The sequence below is a fragment of the Pelobates fuscus genome, chromosome 12, assembly GCF_036172605.1.
Source record: "Pelobates fuscus isolate aPelFus1 chromosome 12, aPelFus1.pri, whole genome shotgun sequence".
Taxonomy (NCBI): Eukaryota; Metazoa; Chordata; class Amphibia; order Anura; family Pelobatidae; genus Pelobates; species Pelobates fuscus.
In genome coordinates this window covers 75781119-75805850 of record NC_086328.1, presented here as the reverse complement: position 1 = coordinate 75805850, position 24732 = coordinate 75781119, and the positions used below count along the sequence as shown (strand labels likewise).

Here is a 24732-nt window from a genome sequence, read left to right as displayed (position 1 = left end):
CCTCCACGGAAGCAGGGCCAGCCGTGGAGTTGAGAAAATAGTGAGTAAAAACACCTTTCCCTTGCGATGGGCAGTCACCCAAATAGTTAATTTAAAGGGATACTACAGTCACCAGAACAACTACAGCTTATTGTATTTGTTCTGGTGTGTAGAATCATTCCCTTCAGGCGTTTTGCATTAAACACTGTATTTTCAAAGAAATTGCATTGCTTACATTACAGCCTAGTGATAACTCCACTGGCCACTGCTTAGATTGCTGCTAGTGGTGCTTCCGGGGTAGTGCGGCACAGGGAGCAGCACTGCCATTCAGTGTCTCCACCCTCTACATGCAGACACTGAACTTTCCTCATAGAGATGCATTGATTAAATTCATCTCTATGAGGAGATGCTGATTGGCCAGGGCTGTGTTTGTCTTGTGCTGGCTCTGCCCCTGATCTGCCTCCTTGACAGTCTCAGCCAATCCTATGTTGAAGTATTTTGATTGGCTCAGACCACCACTTCTGATGATGTTGGCAGACAGGGGCAGAGCCAGCAGCTGCAGACTTGAATACAAGTAATATTTTACAAAATTTAGGTAGGGTAGAGGGGGGAAGGGGAATTTTAAAATACCAATACTCACACACACTCACTGACAGGCAGAAACACACTCACTGACAGACACAACACACTCAATGACTGACACACACATACTGACAGACAAATACACACTGACAGACACAAACACACATTCTCTCACACACTCGCAATTATTATTTTTTTTTCAAATTGCAGCCTCCCTACTTTTGAGAAGTTAAAAAAAATCATGAGTTCCAAATGTTAATTGCTGCATATGTTTGGTATCTACATGAATTTTGAATCATGAATAACTACCCTAACCATATCCATGCACTATCTGTAACTCTGGGTATTAACCCTAACCCAGAGTTAACCCTTACCCTACCCCTAAACCTAACACTACACATAACCATAAAATGATTCCTTATGCAAATGTTAACACTGCAATCTGCAGAGGGATTACCTAACTAAAACAGTGAGAGAGAGAGGTCTGTAATTGCCATCTACTGGCTGTTTACAGCAGGAGAGGGAGGTATCTCCCTCATTCGGCAGCTCCTGCTCGGTTCCTTTGCCAATCACACTGTGATCAGTGCCAGGCAGCTGGCAAACCCCAGCACTGATGATAATCTGCAGGTGGACATGCAGGGAGGCCCTGTCTTTTCAGACCCAGTGGGGCAATGTATAGCCTTAAAATCACTACAGCTAAGCGTGATTGTTTATCCTTGGGGACTTAATGGGCTGTGCTCACTTTCAGCCCTGTGTAAAGTTCATGGGTCAGTCGGGCCACTAAATATGGCCTTGCACATTGCAGAGTGTTCTGCGCTATGAGATTGCAGCATGAAATATAGTTCTCTGTCTCATCCTGCAGCTCCTGCATTGGTGCTGGGCAACCTGCACAGCCCAGCACTGATCACTGTCTGCAGGGGTCATGGAGGTAGACCCAATAAGATTATTTTCAGACTCCATGGAGCTCCTTCTGTCTGAGCCCTTCAGGATACCACAATAATCACAGCGGCAAGATGCATTTGTTCAGCTGCAGTAGTTTAGAGAGATCTAAAGGGATATGTGCAGCACTCAGATCTCAGAAACTGTGAGAGTCACAGCAGGGAGGTGTGGCTAGAGTTGCATAAACAAAGTGATTGAGCTTCTAAATTGCAGAGAATTGAGCAGTGAAACTACAGGTCCGTAATCTATGCACCAAAACCACTTCATTAAGCTAAAGATATTTTGGCACTTAGAGTGTCCCTTTGATGTTAACATTTATTAGTTTAATATATGTGTTTTTGCTCTTAGTTTTCAAACTTCCCCTTCCCCACTCCATAAACTCACACATACTCACACTTCTTAGTATGTCTGTGTATGTTGGGTGGATAACTACAAATAAAGGAACAGAATCAGCTGTTTGCGTTACATGGTTTTGCTTGCTAAGAAAAATAGACACTTAGGAGGAGATTTCTCAAAATGTTCTTGGAGTGGTCTAAAGTACTAGAAATTGGGTAATTGGCATGGAATTGAGCGGGACCAGTAGGCACATATCATTTTTTACTCCTCCCCTTGCATTTTCAAATAACTCTTTAGAACATATAAATTATGCCCTTGTTTATTGAGGAAAAGAGATGATTAGACACCTGAGAGAGCTGCGTACATTACTTGGGGGAGTGCAGATACTGTTCTTTGTAACATAGGTATGAGAACCTTTGCATAGTTTTATTTCTAAACAAATGTGTTATTGTGCATATTGTGTAAATCACACACTCACAAGAAGCCTGTAATTGTGTTTTTTACATCAAATTAGTGGTGGGTTAGTTGTAAATGAAATGATCTGAATAAACTAAGGAAAATTAAATGAGTGTTCTTTTCATACTTAATTTTACACAGAAAAACAATGGATCCTTTGAGTAAATGTGTGCCAAAATGAACAAATGCATTCCACTTTGTTATTCAATGTTTAATTGAGCTGTTAACACTATTGACTGTATTTTGGCATTGCAGCTGCCCTGGATAGTTATTTATCTGTAAATCTATCTATTCACCATACCACAAACATAATAAAATACAGAATGTTATTTGAGGACAACTATACCTTGATGTATGCTAGCCTTCTGTATGGTTGAACATCAAGAGGAACATAGTCTAAAATACAGTTTTATAATACCCATACCTATCTGTTTCTGTCTCTGTGTTGTTAATTTAATTTCTCTTTTTCCACAGTTAAATTTAATTAATAAACCCACGTACATTATGTGTATTTGGTGCTGTTGTTTTTACTGTATGCATATGAATGAAAGCATTCGGGTGCAACGATTGTCTTTGATTGTTTAAAAATGTTTGTTTTAGTGCACTTACATTGAACTTATTGAGTGTGAAATTTTTTTTAAATGTTATTTGATAAAAACACATTTCTATAAGCATACTCATCTAGCTTACATGAAATGCTTTTAAATATTTAATTAAAGATTTAGAAGCATTGTCTTACAATCAGTGAGTTGTCTTATTTGTGCAGTGCTGACTAAAGTGTGATGTTTTGGGGAGGGGGATGGAACTAGGAACTAAATTGAGGAGGGGGTGGACAAAAAGCTAGTATGTGGACAGTGAGAAAAGTTTGGGAAGAGTGCAGTAGTATGAGAGATTGCTAGAGAGGCAGGACATAAGAAAGGAGAGAACAGGAATAGTAAGAATATTATATACGAAAGGAGTGTGGCAGATAAACAATTCTGAAGTAGTAGAAGCAGCTGAGATATAAATAATAAATGGGGAGGAGGAGCTGGTACAAGCTCAGCCTATTAATGTCTTTGCTAGGCTTTTGGAGATATCCACGTGACAGCCTTTCCTCTGCTCCTGACAGTCTCCGAAGGATTATAGACCTGAGCCCAGAGAGCTACAGTACAATTTCCAGGATGTCTCGGAAAGATGAACCTAACGACAAGTGAGTGTGCCACTGTTTGATATTCATCGGTCTTTTTTTTATTAGTGTTTTTCTTAACCTCTCCTCCTCTGTATTATCTTCACTGCATGTAGCTTACCTAGTTTTTTATCTTTCCCTTTCATAGCTGCCCCCCTGTTCCCATCTCTAGATTTGCTAATCCTATTCAGTATGTTTCTCTCCCTTTAAACACTCCCCCACCCCTTCCCATTCCATTTGTTTTCTTTAACCTTTCTGCCTCCATAGCTAAAGGCATTCTTTCTCAGAGGGCAAGGGACTGCTTCCGGATAAACCTGTTTTATCAGTCACTCTAAAATGGAAGTTTCCTTCCATTTAATTAATAATTGTCTCCTTAATTTTAGAGTTTAATGTTTACTCTCCAAAAAGACAGCAACCCATAATTCCCTTTTGTGCCCTCTGTGTTGCCGTACTGTAGAATGCAGTGACTTGTGTCTATATGTTTACCATGGAAGAGGATGATGACAAGACTATTATAATGTTTGTAATGTTATTCTGGTTAAGTCCATTGCAGCTCTTCTGTAACTGTTATTTTTGTTTCATAGACACCATATGGCAGCGGTCATATTCTTCATCTTGGGCATGGGGACCCTGCTGCCCTGGAACTTTTTCATCACCGCAATTCCTGTAAGTGGCTTAATCATAATTATGTACATTATGTGAAAAATAATAGGTCACTATATGTGCTTTCTACAGACCCTTGAAATGAATAATACAAACTGCTGTATATGTATTGATAGGAATTGTCATCGGAAGTTTAAAAAAGAAAATAAGCTGTGATTGTCAGTGCCCTTTACAGGGTGGTTTTGCCTCCCTAATGTCACCTCCATATATCCAATTTGTGACATCAACTAAGTTGACATGGAAGACATCAGTTCCTGCAATTACATAATTTGTTTTAGCAATTTGATATGGTATTCCATAAACATAAGGAAAACATAGCTGAACTCTGATAAAACATCGTTATGTACTAAGCGTTCAGTTATATTTAATTAATTGTGTTTATATTGCTAGTAGCTTGATCTCACTAAAGTATATATGGGAATACAATTTTGATGGAAAAAGTTAATGTAGAAAGACAGATTAAAAAATAATTAAATAAAAGGTCTGTTCATAAAGTATGATATTGGAATGTTGATTTACATCACCAATGGCAGACTGTAACTGCAAACTGTGGGCTGACTATTTTTGCCAACATATTGCAAGCTGGTTGCCATCACCCTGAATAGTGAATTAATATATTATGTTTATAGGAGTAGGATAGAGTAAACATTTTTGAAGGGTCAGTGCACAAGTTTTTATCTTTCAAAATAGCTTTAACTCCTTCATGACAAGGGATTGAACATATGCCATTATATCGAGTCCTGGCATGTAATATTTTCTGGATGGGCTATTAGCATATGTTTAGGTTCTAAAACCATCGAGATTTACCTTTCTTAATTCTCTGTAAGCATGAACACACTTGGGTTGTTAGAACCCTATTTTTTTGTCTTCTAATGAACATGTATACAGAAAGATCACGAGTTCTGCATTAACACCCTATAATTATGCAGTAATCCAGAATGCAGAACAAGTATTTTAATTGTTACCTGTTTTTTTCTTTGTTGTATTTGGTTTGTACCCACACATTCGTTAAATGTTGATATAAATAGACACAGACAAGTACTGGCAGTCTCAATGCTGTAAACGTTAGACCCATTATGATGAGCATATCGCATTAGTTTACATTCTCAGACCCGCCATTCGTTGTCTTTAACTGCACTGTGTTTTGGATTAATAATTTCTATCATGTATCAGAAATTTATTTTGATGAGATGGTTGTTTCCTCCCTCTCTTTTCTCACTTACTAATGCGTATTGTAAATGCTAGTATTTTCAGTTTCGCCTGAACCCTGAGGATCCTGCTGGGAACTTTTCAGATTTGCATGTCAATGAAACTTCTGCAGAGAAGATCCACTCTTCTGGAGATGCTTTTAATTTCAACAACTGGCTGACGCTTCTGGCACAGCTCCCCTTACTTCTCTGTACACTCCTCAACTCATTCCTTTATCAATGGTGAGACACACTCTGGCATAGTCTAATCTCCTGGACAGCAGTACATTTCAATCTTTATCATTCTGTTGTCAAATGTGTTATTGAAAAGGAATGCGTGGGATAAGGAAAGTCAGTAACTAGGTAGCTGAAAGGGAAAACAAAAATGCATAGGATACATTGTGAGAGGTTGAAAGTCTGTCTTTTGTGAACTGAAAACCATATTATAAACCAAGCAAAAAGTGGTGATTTGGAAAATTGTTCAACTCAGCTGTAGTAAAAGATTGTAAGCACAAGGTTTGTGGTTCACTTTTCAGTCCACTACAGTTTGGTGTTTAGTGAATCAAACCCTAAGTCTATTAGAGTTATTCACTTCAGTGTGCATTCGCAGCACTTCAAAGTGAACTTCAGATTTTCGGGTAAAAGAGCTTAACTAGATAAATTCTCCTAGTCAGTTACGTTTTCAGTTTGACTTTTTTTGGCCGAAAAATGTAAATTCCTCAATTTGTTGAATTCCTAACAGTTCACATTTTAGTGAATAACCCTTTGAGAGTGTATGTAGGAAGGTGGAGAGTAAGTGAATGAGAAACTAAATGAATGAGAAGAGGCAGGAGGATTGAGGAAATTATAGAAGAACAACAAATTAAGTATCATTTTAATGGATGAAATAAGCAAGAGAGTTAAAATTTGGGGCATTTAAGAAACAGTCTTATTATTTGCCTCTTTATATACATGATTTAATAAAGTCACATTTGTATTCATTTCCATTTTTGCATAGTTGCTGCAAGGCACTGATGACCTTGGGACCACAGATGTTTGTGAACTGTATTTCCAATGATGCTTAGAAGCTCTTGCAAAATGTAGTTCATTTGCAAAGCTAAAATTAGCTATCACTGTAAATTGTAGAGTGGCACTATGTGCCCCAATTTTTACCGCACATTCAGAGCATTTTCTTGATGTTTTTGCTTCTACATCATTTTTCCATAGTGTTTCAGTGTTATTTATGATGCCCGAAATGAAGCAACAGGATTATTTACTAAAAAATAAATAATTCGAAATGAACCAATAAACGGCATATTTTAGGCCAATAATTTTCCAATGCAGGTGTATTTTCAGTTTTGCTCATTTGTCTTAAAGGTTACTATTCTCTGATGAATTCCTGAGAATCCCCAGTTAAGTGAATACATTTGCAGAGTTTAAATGCTGTAGTAGTTTCTTCTTCCTTGTTTAACCCCTTAAGGACCAAACTTCTGGAATAAAAGGGAATCATGACATGTCACACATGTCATGTGTCCTTAAGGGGTTAATAGTTGTTCAACTAGTTGAACCTTTATTTATTGTATACTGTCAGATAATCTGCATTTGTGAGCAAGTCTGTTTTGTTCCCTCCTCCACAGTATACCAGAGAGAGTCCGAATTGTAGGCAGCATGGTATCGATCCTTTTCCTCTTTATTGTCACTGCTGTCCTGGTTACAATTGAAATGAGCGCACAGAGCTTCTTTGACATCACAATGGCTACTGTTTGGTTTATCAATGGTAACGAGTTTTCTCTTAATTATTTTTACAATATAGATTCTCTTCTGTTACTATGTTTCAACATATTCTTAGTCTGATGAAGGCCACAATGTCAGACTTGAATATGAGGATGAAAAAAACCATCTAACCACCAGCATGATTTTGCATTCTATAGTTTTTGTTTAAAAAAATTTGCTCTATTTTTGCATGCTCAATTTTATATAGCCTTTGCAAAACATTTTTTTGCAGTATTCTACATTGTAACCCTGCCTGTTCTATTCATTCAACCCCAGTGCAAAAATATTCTTTCTTGCTTGTTACTTTACCTGGGGACACTATTCTTTAATCTACTGTAGACCTTGCCAACTAAAATTAAAAATATTCAGGTGACTAAAATTAAATGGCATTTTAGTCAAAAGACTTTGTCTAAAACTAAATCAAAATAAGCTGTAAAAATTGACACTGTATTGCACATTATGAATATTGAAAATGATGTGCTAGACACAGCCCCTTTTCATTTCATAGAGCTATATGTTTTTTTTTCTCTACTACATAAAATAACAGTATTTTAACATTGTAGGCTCTCAAAATCTGCAGTATTTGTTTCTGTCTTGTAGTACGATTTACATAATATGTGTCTTTGATTGTACTATAGCAATGAACCTTATTTTTTTCCTTTTTACTTCCCTTTCCAGCATTCTGTGCTATATTACAGGGTAGCCTGTTTGGTCTGTTGGCTCTATTCCCGCAGAAATACAGCAGTATGTTGCTAAGCGGTCAGGGAATGGCTGGAATGTTTGCTGCTGTGGCTATGCTACTGTCAATGTCCAGTGAGTATATCAGTATTTAAGTTATTTTTTTCCCCATTACTTCTCTACATTTCACTTGATTGCTTTATCTCGTTTTGCTTTCTCAAACCTTAACATGATGTATTTATATACACAATGAGGACGGTAAACATATATTTGTCTGTAAACCTTTATGTAACAGAAATTTAGATCTGTTTTGTGAGACTGGCCATTTACTTTATTTGTACATCTTACTCTAATTAATGTAAATGGATAAAACTAAAGTTGTGCCTTAGCCTGTTAGTATTGTAGCCAAGAACATTGCTTCATGGCTCCCTCCCCTTTACATGACCATAAATTTGTAAATGTATGTGAAGCAGGATGATTTAACTATCTTACAGAATTTACCCGTTTATGGCCTGCTTGCTAATGTTGTGATGTGTTTTCAAAATACATTTTGATTGATTTATGCAACACCATGAACATGTTTTGATAGTGGTTTCCTCAGCAAGGACATTTGAAGTGAAAGTTTACCCCCATCCCTATTTAAAAGATCAATGTAGGCCCCATAGCCACTACATGAAGATTTAGTGGTTATGGTACAATTAGGATGCAGACACTGTCGCTTCTTTCTAGGATATACAATTTTCGAGCCACTGAGTATTGTGCAGCCTAGCCCCCATGTTGCTAATTTAAAAGTTCAAGTTCTGCATTAGCAATATCAGTTTTATCCGTATATTATAGCCATATTCATTGCTTGAAGCAGCTTTCTAATGCTGAGAAAACTGATAATGTTAATGCTGAAGTGGAATTTCTGCATTAATTATTTGAGCAAAAAAATAACAAGAGTGATTTATTGCAGCAGCTTTGTACAGGCAATCTGAGAATTGAGAGAGAGAGAACAGATAAATTTTCTTTACATAAAGCCGATATAAAGTGTTAACCTGTTATGAGAAGCAAGTCTATGCTTCCCAAACCGGGGTATTCAGGAGAGGTGTGTCTTACAGGAAGTGTAACACCCACTGAAAACATGATTCATGTTCTGAGCAGAAAGTAACGGTGATGGAAATACATTTTAAATATGAGCTCTTAATAGTATTTAGGGAAGAAACACTTAAGTATATAACATGAGTCAAGCCAGATGGTTAGAAAACTGATATCTGTCATAAGAGCTTAATTTTAATTTATGGGCACGAGATCTTATAAAATCTTATTTTGGGGTAACCATGGCCACATCACATGTAGGAAAAAGCCTGGGGGAAAAATAACAGTATATATGTGTGTGTGTGTATATATATATATACACACACAGATTTTCGGTTTCATTTTAATTTTGTTGCCTGATAACATTTTATACTTACTGACTTTCTTTTAGCTGATTTTTATTTAATTTACCTTTTGAAATCAAAATCGTTCAAAATTCAAGCAGCTGAAGTCAGTGACTCGGGTTACTGTCCACAACTTCATCCCTGGCCAGCGGGTGGGGACTCTATTAAATAAATAAAGTCTAAAGTCCCTCTCAGCCCCAACCCATGGGTGGCAGTGGGGGCTATTAATAAATAGGGGACCTTCCTCGTGTCCCCCACTCAACCCGTGGCTGACAGCTATTGATTAGTAAATGGTAGAGGGGACATCCTAGTGTGCCTCGAGACCCTCACCCATTAGGGCGAGTGGGTGCTATTGCTTAGTAAATGGGGTGGGGTGGGCATCCTAGTATCCCCCCAGTTTCCACGTATGGGTGACAGTTGTGCGCTATTGATTTTAATAAACAGAGGGGGACTTCCTAGTGTGTTGAATGGGAGCTAATTAAAAATATAGAAATGCTTTGGTTGCAGGGAGTGATTAATGGGTGGAGTTATATACCATTGACCACCACCCCCCCCCCCCCCCCCCCAAAAAAAAGTGTAGGCAAGTTTCCCAATTCCCTTAATAAAAAAATGACCTAACTCTCCTCAGCTTAATAATAGTGGGCAGTGACACTATAAATCGAAAACCTGTTAAACAAATATCATACTTACCTTTTAGATGTCTCCTTTCTTTTTAATTAATTCTTCTTTTACTTAACCCCACAAAAGAGCAAATAACAATCTGTAATAACTGACATGACTAATAAAATAAAATAAAAAAGACAAATACGCACCGGATTTTATTACCAACTTGGCAACAATAGCTGGCTGCTCACAGTTTAATAGATGTGCCGCAAGCAGCCGCATGATTGGTGGAAGCATAAGGAAGTTATTAAATGTCCCATATACTAATATGGCGGTCATATTCGTTAGTCTTTTTTTTTTGTCTGTGTGTGTATGGGTTTAAGTGTCATATATTTTAATTTTTTATATGTACATTTAACATTTATCAACAACTTTCAGTTGTCAAATCCAGTAAGACCAGTTATTGGGCCAATAGGGGCCCAATAACTGGAATTAAAGCCCCAATATTTTCAATAAAAATTATATGTATTGGTTTTGATAGTCAAACTGATAATTATCAGCTTTTCGATAAACCATTAATGACGCCTAACAAAAACAAAAGAAAGGGTGCGCCTTTAATACAGAAGATTATATATAAAATATAAGCATAAAATAGTTACAAATAGAGTCCAGAATAATAGTCCACAATAAATAAGGGAAATTCCTGTAGGACAGCGGTAATTCGTCTCAGATGTAGGTTTGTATTTTTCAATGCGCCATATGGAAAGAAGAACAAAAAGAGAGGAAATCCAATGGTACAGTACGTAGGTATAAATGGATATATAAGAATATGTAAGTATTACTCACAATTTCCAGTGCTAAAATCCAGCTCTGGTATGAAATGCGTGAAGTGGAATGATCCCCACTCAAGGATATATAGAGTAACAGCTTAATGTTCAGTAGTCCAACGGTGGTTCCAGCCAAAAATAAAAAGATAAAATATATAGTGCTCTCTGCTTTAACTGGAGTATAGATTAAAAGAAAATATAAAATGTACTCACAATATATTGAGCAGGCTTATACTGCTCGGTGTATGGCGTTTGGGTGGTATAATCCCCACCTAAGGATTCTTTTGGCGTTTCTTAGGATGGTGAAAACAAAAAAAAGTCAGGTTAAAAGATAGAATAATAACTGAAAAAAAGGAAAGTGGCAACTAAAATATTTAGGGCCAAAATTCCTTTTTTATAACAATATATAAAATATTTAAGACAATCTCTGGACGCGTTTCGCCAACAATAGGCTTCTTCAAGTAGAAGAAGAGTATTATACTCTACTTGAAGAAGCCTATTGTTGGCGAAATGCATCTAGAGATTGTCTTAAATATTTTATATATTGTTATAATAGAGGAATTTTGGCCCTAAATATTTTAGTTGCCACTTTCCTTTTTTTCAGTTATTATTCTATCTTTTAACCTGACTTTTTTTGGTTTTCACCATCCTAAGAAACGCCAAAAGAATCCTTAGGTGGGGATTATACCACCCAAACGCCATACACCGAGCAGTATAAGCCTGCTCAATATATTGTGAGTACATTTTATATTTTCTTTTAATTTATACTCCAGTTAAAGCAGAGAGCACTATATATTTTATCTTTTTATTTTTGGCTGGAACCACCGTGGGACTACTGAACTTTAAGCTGTTACTCCATATATCCCTGAGTGGGGATCATTCCACTTCACGCATTTCATACCAGAGCTGGATTTTAGCTCTGGAAATTGTGAGTAATACTTACATATTCTTATATATCCATTTATATCTACGACTGTACCATTGGATTTCCTCTCTTTTTGTTATTCTTTCCATATGGCGCATTGAAAAAAACAAACCTACATCTGAGACGAATTACCGCTGTCCTACAGGAATTTCCCTTATTTATTGTGGACTATTATCCTGGACTCTATTTATAACTATTTTATGCTTATATTTTATATATAATCTTCTGTATTAAAGGCGCACCCTTTCTTTAGTTTTTTGTTGTTCTATTTCTAACTATCCATAGGGGATTGGAGGGTACTCCCCTGTTTATAGGTGTGCTGCCTATTTATTATACACCCCCATATTTGTGGCATTTTTAGCGCTGATCAAATTTTGACTTTTTTCCATTAATGACGTCTATTTGATCATTCGGAAACGATAAATAAACTCCCCATAAAGATGGTCATCTCTAATTAAATCAAGTCCATTGTGTTCTGTGTTCAAAAGTACAGGGAATAAAATCTTTAATAATTTATAAATGAACCTACAAAAAAAGTACTTTAATACTGCAGTGATTAAATTGTATTAAGGTTTGTTTGTTTTTAAATGAAAGCTAGCCAGCACTGGTCTATGACATTGTCCTGCACTTTCAACCACTTCTTTCTTTGCCTCCCATATGGTTTAATACTTCATCTTCACCCTGATAGAATTAAGATGATTTTTGCACGCCAAATAACACTGGCAAATTGACAGATTTTATTTCAGGCTAACTCTGTCTCTGTGCAGATTTATTTTCTCTTCCCTTTTCTCTCCCTCGTTTCATTGTTTCTTTATATCTCATTCCTCTATTTCCATACGTACCTAATTTTAACAACTGAATAGACAGCCCAGTCTGATGTTTCTGTCTTTGTCATTACCAAATTTGCACAGTGATAGATGCAATTGTTCTTGTCTTCCATGACTAAAAAAAGCATACAATCATTTTCATGAGATTGGGAAATAAATACAGTATGCAAGATCTCGTTTCAATGAACTTAGAATAAATTTGCATCAGAATTGGAATTTTGTGTATGTGTTTGTGCATATGCTAACACTGGATGCTAAGTGCTTCTCATGGACACACTATTGAAATGTTGTTCACTTACCTACGGATCATGAAGGGCTGAGTGGATGGCTTGAAAGGTAATCTGTAGCTCCTAGGTTTGAAAGGGTTCTGTAGTTGTTGCAATACCCAACTAAACTATCTGACGCCTATGACATTCTAAGTTGTTCAGGAATCTAGGAATTGGCCAGTGAATTTCAACTTTTAGGTCAAAATAACAGAAATTAAAACAACTTAGAATACACCTATGTTTCCAGCTCAGTTGTTTTGGTCTAAAATTTTACATATCTTGGTGAATCTCTAGTGATGAGTTTTTGCTCTTTTTTTAGGACCCAAATTGTTAGCTACTTTCATTATTAAAGGGACTTTTGTGAATAAGAGAATTCATGTTACCTAAACCAAAACTGTTTTTCTCACGCATCATTTCTTTTTCTTTTTTTAAATTTAGAAATAGAAACTAATTTTTGCATTACTGCATTAGCAAACTAAATACCTGCAACATACATGAACTTTATGCAAGCATATTTTCTTCCCATCCTTGAGTTAACCCCCTTTTTTATGTTCTCCAGTCATGTCATCCTTCTCTTTATGCCTCTTTTTCTTTTTGTTACTTCCCCATCAACTTACTAGACTTTGCTTATGCAATTCTCTTTCTCAGATATTCACTTTTTGCAACTTGCATCACATCCATCCTGATTATTACCTCTGGTCATAGTTTCCTCTCTGAATCTGTCTCCAAACATTTGCAATATTTGTCTGGTATCCCATGCCTCCTCCCTCCCTCAGTCTTCACATCTCTCTCCCTCAGGTGGGGCAGATCATCGAACCACAGCCCTGGGCTATTTTATCACTCCGTGTGTTGGGACTTTCATTTCTATCACATGTTACCTGCTACTATATCGTTTGGTAAATATGAAAATTCAGTATCTGTGTTTCCTATATCATGTTTTATAACATATATTGCATAGTATCACATGCCAGAGGACTATAAAAAATATCATTGACCTCACCAGCTGGGTGGAGAGACGGTCTTAGAAATGGAGAATAGAAAATTATTTGTTATCCCATGACCTGAATTCTGTCTTACACATAAAACTGAAAAGCAAAGGTAGGAAATCTATCAAATAAAGCCAGCTGGATAGTTTTAAAGTTTGCAAGAAAATCACTTACAAATGGGTGCATCTAAGGAGTTGGTGGCATTTGAGCCTCCCCAGCAAAGTTTAATGACCCCTTTCTTCCACATACCTAATTAGCCGCATTGCATGTCAGAGTTGGCAGGTTTGCTAAGGAGCAGATTTTTATGATGTAGAGCAGTGGTTCCCAACCCAGTCCTCAAGTACCCCATAACAGTCCACGATTAAGGGATTACCCAGTTGTGTCTAAGGTGTTTTTATGGGAATAAAAACACTTTAGACAGAACATGGTGATCCCTAAATCCTGGACTGGCAGTGGGTACTTGAGGACTGGGTTGGAAACCCCTGATGAAGAGTATTGATGCTTAAATGCATACTCTAAAACAACTTTAGCTTAATGACGCCACTTTAATATATAGATCAGGCCCCTGCAGTCTTACTGCTCAATTTTCTGCCCTTTAAGAAGTAAAGCACTTTAGATTATGTTTATGCAGTCCTAGCCACATATCCCCTGGCTGTGACTGACACAGCTTGCAAGGAAACATTTTTTTAATTCTCAATCAGATCTGATTGCATAGGGTGTATGCTTTAGAAGTTTTATTAATCAGACAAAGGTGGCTCCTACCGGCCATTAACAGAGCAGGAGGTAAGAAATTCAAAATTTAACAGATTGTGCAATAAAGGAAGTTTAAACATTAGATGTCTCTTTACAGGAAATGTGTAGGGAATTGTGTAGGCCACATACAGGGAATGTGTGACTTGGACTGCATAAACAAAGTGAATTAACCCCTTAAGGACCAAACTTCTGGAATAAAAGGGAATCATGACATGTCACATATGGCATGTGTCCTTAAGGGGTTAAAGGGAAACCATCATGACATCCGTTCCCACTCTGCAATCTCATTAAAGAGGTTGGTGTTGCACTTCTGCATCACCCAACGTAGGTCTGTCCATTCTCCTCCTGTGCTCGTTGTCCCTAGCAGAACAAACCTTCTCCATGACACTCCAACGCTGGCTTTGTTGTGTCATATCGCTCCGTGCCTGTACTCCCTAGCCAGTGCCAGTAGCAACGGCTAGGGAGTTGCCATAACAACCACAGCACATGCATAATTGAAAATATTTGTTGTAGGTTTTCCAATTTCAAATATTTCAGAATTGCAAACAACCTACAATTCATAAGGCGTCTCAAAGCATAACAATTGGTGATAAATGAGAGACAACTCAGTCCACAGACCTGCTAAGCCTTATTTTTTTATTGATGTAGGTTAATAGTAACATTTTCATAATGATGCATTCTAAAGATAAGTGTTGAAGCGTTACTATTTACCTTGTAGTGTCAATGTCTACAATTCAAAAACTTACAGGACTTTTATCTATACTATAGTTTACAGCACTATTAATTGGCCCTTCGAGACTTACCAAGTGGGGAGTGAGCATCTGCTTATGTTAATGACCTGTCCCTTCCAGTCTCAAGGCTGTAATCTTATAGAATGTGTGTGGAAAAAATTTAAGTACAGATAACATTCAATGTTTTATAGCGAACCTAGTAAATGATACTTGAAAGCATGTATACTAACATTGTGATTGGTAATGTAAATACTAGGCTTCTTCATGTAGAGCAGATACCCCATTGCCTCGTGTGTATAAATTTTATAATTGTCACTATGGAGCAAATTATGTAATCTCCTGTATATCTATAATCTGCTAGGTGAGTCAAAGGCAGTACTGACCCTCCATGACATCATGCTCCTTAATCTTTACATACACAGGAAATGTTATTTAAAAACAAACAAAGCTAAATGGTGGTGCTTGCCGATAAGAATATTTAGTGAATGTAGGTAGCCATACAGGTTCAATCCTGACGAACATGCAGGTACCAATTAGTCTGTGCATCCTTGTTGCAGCTCTACGGATATAAATTTGAGAGGAAGGCTGAAGTGGTTACTATGAAAGAGTTAGATAAAAAAAAAAAACATGTAGCATTAGGACAAAAGAGAGAAATGTATGTCTTTGGATGTCCAAGTCTAAACTGTGTATGACAAGTCATGCAGCTGTAGAATGCTGTTGTGTTTATTTTTATAACAAAAATGTAACAATTTCTATGGACAGGATAGAAGATGCAATATTTCACACAAATTTAAACAAGGATTACTTTTAATGGGTGTTAATATAACATAACATAAAAAACTAAGTATCTTTTCATTTAAATATTTTAATTAGCATCTGTGTTTTACTGTTATGGATTTTGGCAGTGTTGTGTTTCTAATACTGATAATATATTATTTGTTTTATTGTTTACATTTGTTAGATGTGAGAATTGTTAAGTGGCTTAAAGAAAAAACGTTAACCGTTTTTATTATTACTTGTGTAGTATTTTATACTGAATACATATATATAACTTTTATTGCATCTCTCAGCTTACCATTTCTCAATGAAGGCAGAAATTTTTAGCCCTCTTTAGTTGGAAATAATATGCAGAATTTGAAGGTCTCAAATAGTCCTAAAGGGCAGTATTTGAAAGCATACACTACTAGCTCTTGCTCTCCTGCACAATTTGTGGTCAGAGTAACTGCTTCTAATCAAGAGGACTTAAACATGGCCATTTTGTTATAGCAAGGGTAAGCCTAGAGATGCATTGAAAAAAAAGTTATTTACTTATATGTATTGTAACCTAATGCTTCAGGCACGTTGCCACGGGAATTGGATCCAAATACCCTGCCTTAAAGCACCAAGTCCTACAGACACTGTTAGAGGTTTTTAAAGTAGCACTGTCCCCTTCTGGGGGTATTTGCATATTTTGCAAGATTACGACATTGCAAAATGTGGTGGCTCAAAGGTGCAGGAGATGGTAGGTTGTACTTACCTGGTCCTTTGCAGCCACTGCCATCGTGTGGATACTCTTAAGCACCTGGTGCTTTATCTGCCAGGAGCCCACTTCAATGCTGTACTCTATTACAAAGACCATATGGAATTACAAAGTTACAACATGATGGTGGTAGCTCTGCCTTTTATCAAGTGTAGTGCCTGCTTATTATATCTTTTGACTGCGTTGGCATTTCAGTGAAATATCAACTAAGTCAAAGTGAATATTTTATCAAAGGAACATTATAGGCACCCATACTACTTTATTTCATTGAAGTGGTCTGGGTGCAGTGTCCCTGTACCCCTTAGCCATGCAGTTTTATTGATGGATAGTGATTTATACAAAATAAACAACACAAGAAAACATTGTTCAGCTTGAGCTCTTACTAAGCATTCAGTATGTAGGCCTGACTACTGTTCAGCAGCTACCCTGCTTTTTAACCATAACATAATAAACAGAAGCACTATCCTTGGAATACCTTTCTGCAAGCACATTATTCAAACTCCTTTAGTCAGATGTCTATTTAAGAGCAGCTAGACCTAATTGTTAGCTGCAGGTGAGATAATTAACCTGTTGTGGAAATCCTGGAGTAGACTTAGACTCTGCACCTCCTGTTACTCCAAACATGTGGGGGTGGATCCTCAACCCGCATTGCATTAAAACAAGTAAAGTTCAGATATTATGGAATATACTTATTTTAATACTGTGTTATGTCACAAAGAGGCAATAATACAGATAATCTTTTTATTTTAAGTAAAATTCAGGTACTGGAATTTCATGAATTCATGACCAGCTTCAAATCAGGTCTACATTCATAATATATAAGCACTTTCAAAACAAGTGTTGTTTGTTTTTTTGCTGTTGTGTGTATTTAAATTCATTAAATGTAATATGTGGTTATTTTGTTTAATTAGTCTTAGTTATTGTTTCTTGTTTTCCTTTCTCATTTGTGCAGGAATTTGCACAGTTTTATCTTTCCAAATCTAACAGTCAGACTTCTAAGAATTATGAAGTAGAGACAAACACGGAACTGTTAAACAAAGGTACAGAGTAACTTTTTTTTCCCAATTAAATGAAAACAGTAACCATGCAAAATGTTTACATGTCTGTACAGAAGGTTCATTCTCCATTGGAAAGTAAAAATTCAGTCCTGGCAAGCTTTCCAGAGGAAGACGTATTAGTTTACTTATTGTCGCATACCACATGTTATTTAGTGGGAAAGAAGCCAGTAGCAACATTCAGGTTTAAGGAGGCTCCAGGACCTGAGCTGCTGACAGTGGTAATAGGCATATCCACATCAGGCTGCCTCATCTTGTTCTGTTCAACATATCTTTCTCAGCGATCATTAGAGCGCAAATTATTCGTATTCTTTGTCATACTAAACACAAAACTCCCATTCACTACAAGCGGTAAGCAAGCAGGGTGGACCACTGAACAATGTAAAGAGAGAAGTATGTAGAATAGTAGGAAATGGTTGCAGGACTCATGGGTAACAAAGAGGCGTTGAGTGATTTGGGGAGAGTCCAGACAAATGTGGATGTTGATATTTGACTTGGGGCAGCAGTCATGTGGTGATGGAGAGAACCAATGACAAATACACCTTTCCATTTATATAGTGAAAGTTCACACAAATACACCTCTGCATTCAGACACACTGACACTTACTGCTGCAGGTGTAAAACACATACACATTTTTTGGAGGCTTGACAAGTAACTTCATACTTAAAATTTTGAACACTCTGAATGGATAATCTGTGTTTAAATTTAGCTTGTGTTTACTAACAGAGATAAATGGAGATACTGGAACTGAGAAGAAAGCAGTTCTCCTTCTGAAGGATGGTGAAGCTTGTGCAGCCGTTGAAGAAAAGCAACATGTCTCCATCTGTGCTGTGTTAAAAAAAGTAAGATCACTGACGTCAATGGATATTGGTATTCCAAAAACCATGGGGATTAAATATAAAAAGTTATGCTTTGACTTTCATGTTTGTGGCAGTTTTGTGCACATTGTCTTGTTTATAAAACTCTATTCTTAATACATTGATACCCTTTTCCCACATTCTTTTAGTGCCAAAATAATCTGTCTCTTCCCTACTTCTATTCCTCTTTTAGATAGTTTTCTCCCTTTTTAATGGTGACCTAATGTGATGGAAAATTTACAGTAAGAAACATTTTGATGCAAATAGGAGGATAAATAGGTGCCATTGGCAAAAGCAGAAATACTCATGAAAAGTTAATACACCACTTTTTTAAGTAACTGTCATAAGGCTGGAGCATCAAGGCCTTGCCGTTACCAATATTTGTTGCACTGCATTTTTGGTGCATTTCTCCAGCTTTAGGCGAGTAGCAAGTGTTAGTAGTTGTAATCCAGAAAATAACCCCTTTATAATTATTACAATTGTATATTTTGTCTTCCCAGATCTGGATAATGGCTCTGACCTTAGTGATTGGATTTACAGTGACTCTTTCCGTGTTTCCTGCAATTACCGCAAATGTCAGGAGTAACACCGAAAATGAGTCATGGGGTAAGTTTCTCAGATCATTCTTTTAGCTGCTCCATGCTTTATTGCTGTGTGCATCATCTTAGTCTCATTAATTTGTGATTCTATCTCTTTTTATTTTTTAGCAAAATTTTTTAACCCTGTTTGCTGCTTCTTGTTATTTAACATTATGGATTGGGTTGGGCGAAGCATTACGTCATACACTCTGTGGGTAAGTATCCTCCCTTGTTAGAACCCTCCAGCTAGGGTCTCTTTTTTTCTACCAATCCCTAGTTTTTTATCCTGTTACCTTATGTTTGGCCTCATTTTTACTTTTATAGCCCTGTGAAATATAACATGTTATGGTGCCCTCAGTAGTCAAGGATTTTAGTAATTGTGGACTGCCAGAAGTCAACCCATAAAAAAGTGATGGTGGCCCAATGTGGTATTATGATCCATATGTGGCCAAGTGTAGTGGTTTGGGGATCTTTTTTAAGATCTGGGAGTGACCTGAAAGACACCTAAATATTACTTGTCCTGTGAGTTCACAAAATGGAGTAGATGGAGTTGCGGAAAGCAAACTGCATTTGAAAATATAATGTCCATTAAAGACACAACATACAGTACCCTTGCATAGACTCTGTTGTAGATAGGTGTGAGGGAGACTGCCTGGGGACTCGTGGAGTGTGCACATTCAACAAGTACATGTACAGGCAGACTTATCTCAGTGAATATGTTTAGCTTTACACTAATAAATATAAAAAACATGCCTTCGAGTTGCAAGAATCAATTCCTTATTTAACAAGGGGTCTAATTATTAAGGTGTCCTAATATTTTCCATGATAGGGCTTTTACAGTTCTCATTACCAAAATCTGCAAAATCTATTTTTCTCTTCTTTTGATAGTGTCTAAAGAAGAATAGTTATTCTTACGGATAGCCTTTACTCATAAACACACCTGAATTGCTTATTTTCAGCATTGCCCCTACCCCTGAGCATCCTTTTTGATTTTTGATTTTTTTTTTTTTTTTGAGTTGTAGGTAAAGCACAAAAGCTAAATGCTGAAATGTGTTGTGTCTATACCTTTATTTTATTAGTATAATATGTAGTTAACATTTTATCATTACATAAGTAATATGTTTGCATGGTGTTGTACTTTAATGTTCTTACTGTGTTTCTTTCTTCATCCACAGCCAGGTCCTGACTGTAAATATCTCCCTCTACTTGCGTGCTGCCGCATAATATTTATTCCCTTATTTATGTTGTGTAACATCCCCAACCATAACTACCTCACGGTCATCTTCTCAAATGATGCCTGGTTCATCATCTTCATGATTCTATTCTCCATGAGCAGCGGCTACTGCATATCTCTCCCAATGTGCCTGGCGCCCAAGTAAGTGACAGCTATTTATGTAGACATGAAATATGGGTTCATGATTTTATCTTATTTAGATAAGCACTGGGATCATTCAACTTCAGGAACACATAAAAAAAGTGTAAAATTATGTTTATTTGCACTATAAACATAACCACTTAATTGGTTTTGTTGTAGTGGATATCAATGCCTTCCAGAGTTATACGCCACAGCAAGCAAAGTATGTTTTTAAATCTAGTATCTACTTAAAATGTTGTGACTGCGGTAATACAAATTTTAATAAAATGCTTGTGTGAAAATGCAATGCCATCATTTATACTTTCACTGCAATGGAGATTCTCAGACTTGTACTTACGTATATTACTCTGCATTATGTTGCAAGAGTAGGCATTTCTTAAATAGTAAATACAAGTTTGGATACTCAAATGAGCTCACATTGAAAGAGTATGGAAGTGCAAAGTAGTGTGAGTTCATATAGGTAGCATGAGCACTAAACATCCCAGGATACGATCTGATGGTATAAATGTTAGGTTTTTTTTTATAGTCATACCATTATTAAAGTTGGGGGGGGGGGGGGGGGGCGGCAATGTATGATTTTCCTTCATATCAGAAGGGGAATGGTATCTGTTTCTTTCTCCTTATTTTTGGACATGTGTTGCCATGGGATGAGTATACATAATATGTAAACATGTAGATAGGCACAAGTATGTATAGAATGAATACATGTTAATGCATTTTGATGTAGTCATATTCTTTATTTTTGATGTATAGTGTACATGAAAAGAATAAATTAACATCACAGGATAAGCGATATAAATGGTTCAGATTGTGTGTGCATCTTACAATAGGTAATTATAGCTCACATTATCCTCCACAGGAAAGTGTTGCCCCATGAAAGTGAGGTGACTGGTGCCATCATGACATTCTTCCTTGCGTTGGGTCTCTCTCTTGGAGCAGGATTATCTTTCCTTTTGAAAGCTTTGTTATAAGCAGAAGGCTGGTTGAACAAAACTACAAAGGATCCAACTCCATTACATCACTGAACCATATCGTACCATGGATAATCTTTGCAGACATTGCCATTTTATATTCATCGATACATTCCACCGTAAAATATGTTGATGTTTGTTAGTTAAAGCCTTGGAATCACAGTGATACAGATGGCTGTCACCTGAAACATGCTTACAGATAACCCAAACACATTTATTCACTGCAAGGCCAGCTATGGAAAAGAGATACATTGGAATGTTTATATTTATCCTGTTTGGCTTCTCACAGTTCAGTGATTTGTCTTAGCTGCTACCAGTTTTATATAGGAAGAACTATGTTATTATAAGATTTATTTATTCTCCCTAAAAAAAATCAAAATTATTTCTTATTTTTTCAAATATTTTGTTAAATAAATAGGGAAATTAGGGCAGGAATATCTAAATAAAGGTTAGATATTCTATATAATGTGTTATTGTTAATCTGCAGTATGGTGTTAAGAACAAAGTTACACACAACTGGAGATTTTATTTTAACTTGTTGGGTTTTATTTTATTGTAGCTACGTTTTAAAGGGAGAGCAGTTGCACGTAGTGAGCAAAATATTTAATGTGTATAAAAAAAAATAGAAATGTTACCTTTGCAAGGAAAACATTGTATTCCTAATAATTTTGCTAGTACCACAGCTGAAGGGAATCCACCGTGTATGCTTAATTCTATGGTGTGCTGTAGAATTTAAAATAATTTTTATATTTTATAGAAGTTTGCATGCTTTTAATATCAGAATTTAAATCTGATTTAACAAAGTTTTTTTCTGTTTACTGCAGCCGTGTCTAAATAGTTACAGCATCATTTTTTATTAAGCTTGTCCAGCCTTAGCACTCCAACAATTGTGTGGCTTCATTCCCCAAATTTCTTTGTCAACCAAGATATGGTGGTGAATTGTCAGAACTGTATTCAAGTTACATCATGAAGGTCTGATTGGATAACCCTGAGTTATATCATGTGACCTTGATTTTAACAGTCCGTATTATATCATATGGTACTTCTCCCTACTCTTTCTTACCATTAGTATTTCAGATATCCAGAAAAATGCAAAGGAGTTGGAAAGAAAAAATATAAAAACAAATGTATGTTGTCATTTCAAGTATGCAAAAGACTAAAACTGAATTTAATACCAAGTGGAAATTTAATGGATTATTCACTAAAGTGTGAATATTAATGAATTCAATTTGATACCATAGTGACTTTAAATTTCGGCGCAGTCTAGCCAAACTGAAAACTTAGCTGACGCTGACAATTTTTGCAGTTCAGCTAATGTGCCCTAATATTGGAAATTGACTTTGTATTCCACATTGAATTCCTGACAGTTCACACTTTTGTGAGTATATCGGTTATATTTCGGTGCTTGAAACTGTGTTTACTTTTAGATAATTTTTAGATTTGAATGCTTGAAAGGAAACAGGGCTTATAATGATTTTAATAATTTCCTTAAAATCATGTTTGCCTTGTAGGATGTTAAGTGTTCTTATCGTAGCCTTTTCTGGTGAGTAAAGTCTTGTTGATGAGTGTGATCTTACCAACAAGTTAGGTTATTTATTTTGTAAGTGATATAACGTCTGTTATGTTTTTCACTGTGGAGCCAAAACTGGAAATGTTAGGTATTATTTTTATTTGGCAACTTATTTTTATACTAATAAAGCTCATTTTTTAGCAAATAAAAAAAACATTTTGTTGTTCGTGATTGTCCATTCTTTTTTTTTAGCAATATCACAATGTAATGTTTGTTCATAGTGATATATATAAAGTTGGAGAAAAATGTAAAAAAAAAATCAGTAAAAGTAGCAAAATCCTCCCATAATAAGAATTTAAAACCTATCCAGTAACAAATAGGATTAATAATATTTTTTTTTTCTTAGCAACCAAAATGACTCATCATGGTTTTACTTCTTCATTTGTTTCTCACTATGTTTACACAATCATTCTAACATATATCATTAAAGTAACACTGCAGGTACCAACACTACTTCGAATGATTGACATTGTTATGATGCCTGGAGTTCATGAGCACTGCATCCCACATCACTGCTAAACAGTTTACTCACCTTTTAACAGACGTGTTCAGTATGCAGTCTGGCCTCCAGAAGCAGATTTCTGGTTTGCCTCTCAAAATATGTCCTCAACATACCCAAGTTGCATATGCTTACTGCCACTGCCACCCGTGGGATGCTGATGTTGATATGTTGTTAGATGTAGTGTGTGGATTTAATGTTACTGTTACAAAAAATCTTGTCTGTATCAACCTGTGATGCACTCCCCCCCCCTCCTCTGTTATGTACCCTCTCCCTGTATAAGGAGCAACTGTACAAATCTAATCGTATTAACTATAATCCCATTCTTTTCTGTACCCTGAATACGTTGCTTACTGACAAAATAAATAAAAATTGTCAAATTTTAAAAAAATATATATATATCAGTGGTAGCAGGCAGTAATAGGCAGAGAGCATCAACTCGTAGCCAATTACCCCTCCCCACCAATCCCTGGTAGGAATTCGAAGGTAGTAAGGTGGCAGCATAACTCCACCTCAGCCATAATGTAATCAGAGGCTGCAGGCTACCAAGGAGCGAGCACCTGTACTAAACAGGGAGTAAACCATTCATCAGTGAAGCAAGGCCCAGTACCCATGAACTTCCGGAACTCTAACCACTTCATTCTGTTGAAGTAGTTGAGGTTTTAACAACGTTTCTTTAATTAAAAGTATAACTTTCATTATATACGAGTAATATGATTTTAATTATAATTTTACTTGGCGTAAAGACAACATAGAGATCTAGCGTAACGAAGAAAACACAGTATTAATGTAAGATCGCATCAAGGATGTTCAGAAAACACAAATGAATAATATACAGCTAATTCATTGTCTGACTGTTTTGCTATCTGTTGTGAAGAGAAATAGTGAGCAGAAATCTCCGGTGTTACAGAGAGGAGAATTTGTCGTACAAATAAATTAAGTAGAGGAATGAAGGTAAATGTAAATGTTTCAATTATATAAAATTGGTATCAACTTGCCCAGATCCCACTGAAAATCCTGAGAAGGTCTCCATCTGCTATAGTAGTCAATAAATCCAAGTCTGCTGGTTCCACTAAGTGAAAAAAGCAGGACGTTAATCAGTGTATGTTTCCAAAAGAATCTTATCTAGATGTGTATCAACTTGGCTACACCTATCACAATTTTATTTAAATCAAAACAAGACTTTAGTTTGCCTGGGTAACTGATACAAAAGTAGTATGGCTAAATGAAA

General features: G+C 36.3%; 1 protein-coding gene across 2 annotated transcripts; it reads left to right on the top strand.

Moving 5' to 3' along the window:
• SLC29A2 (solute carrier family 29 member 2) lies at positions 1–23150 on the top strand. 2 transcript variants are annotated; one of them, XM_063438379.1, is made up of 13 exons: positions 1–40; positions 3401–3481; positions 4042–4123; positions 5366–5550; positions 6924–7063; positions 7738–7872; positions 13405–13502; positions 17548–17635; positions 18378–18493; positions 19009–19114; positions 19216–19301; positions 20262–20461; positions 21321–23150. In XM_063438379.1, the coding sequence occupies exons 2-13, from the start codon at positions 3453–3455 to the stop codon at positions 21430–21432; spliced, it is 1377 nt and encodes a 458-aa protein (XP_063294449.1). In that variant the 5' UTR covers positions 1–40; positions 3401–3452; the 3' UTR covers positions 21433–23150. The 2 variants fall into 2 exon arrangements, with proteins under 2 accessions (XP_063294449.1, XP_063294448.1); XM_063438378.1 differs by lacking the exon at positions 1–40 and having other exon boundaries at positions 3178–3481.
• The last annotated feature ends 1582 nt before the right edge of the window (positions 23151–24732 follow it).

Coding starts and splice junctions, on each gene's coding strand:
- SLC29A2 (XM_063438378.1), top strand. CDS start 3,306: ATGGGGAGGAGGAGCTGGTACAAGCTCAGCCTATTAATGTCTTTGCTA. Junction 3,482..4,041: donor AAAGATGAACCTAACGACAA/GTGAGTGTGCCA, acceptor TTTGTTTCATAG/ACACCATATGGCAGCGGTCA. Junction 19,115..19,215: donor CACCGAAAATGAGTCATGGG/GTAAGTTTCTCA, acceptor TTTATTTTTTAG/CAAAATTTTTTAACCCTGTT.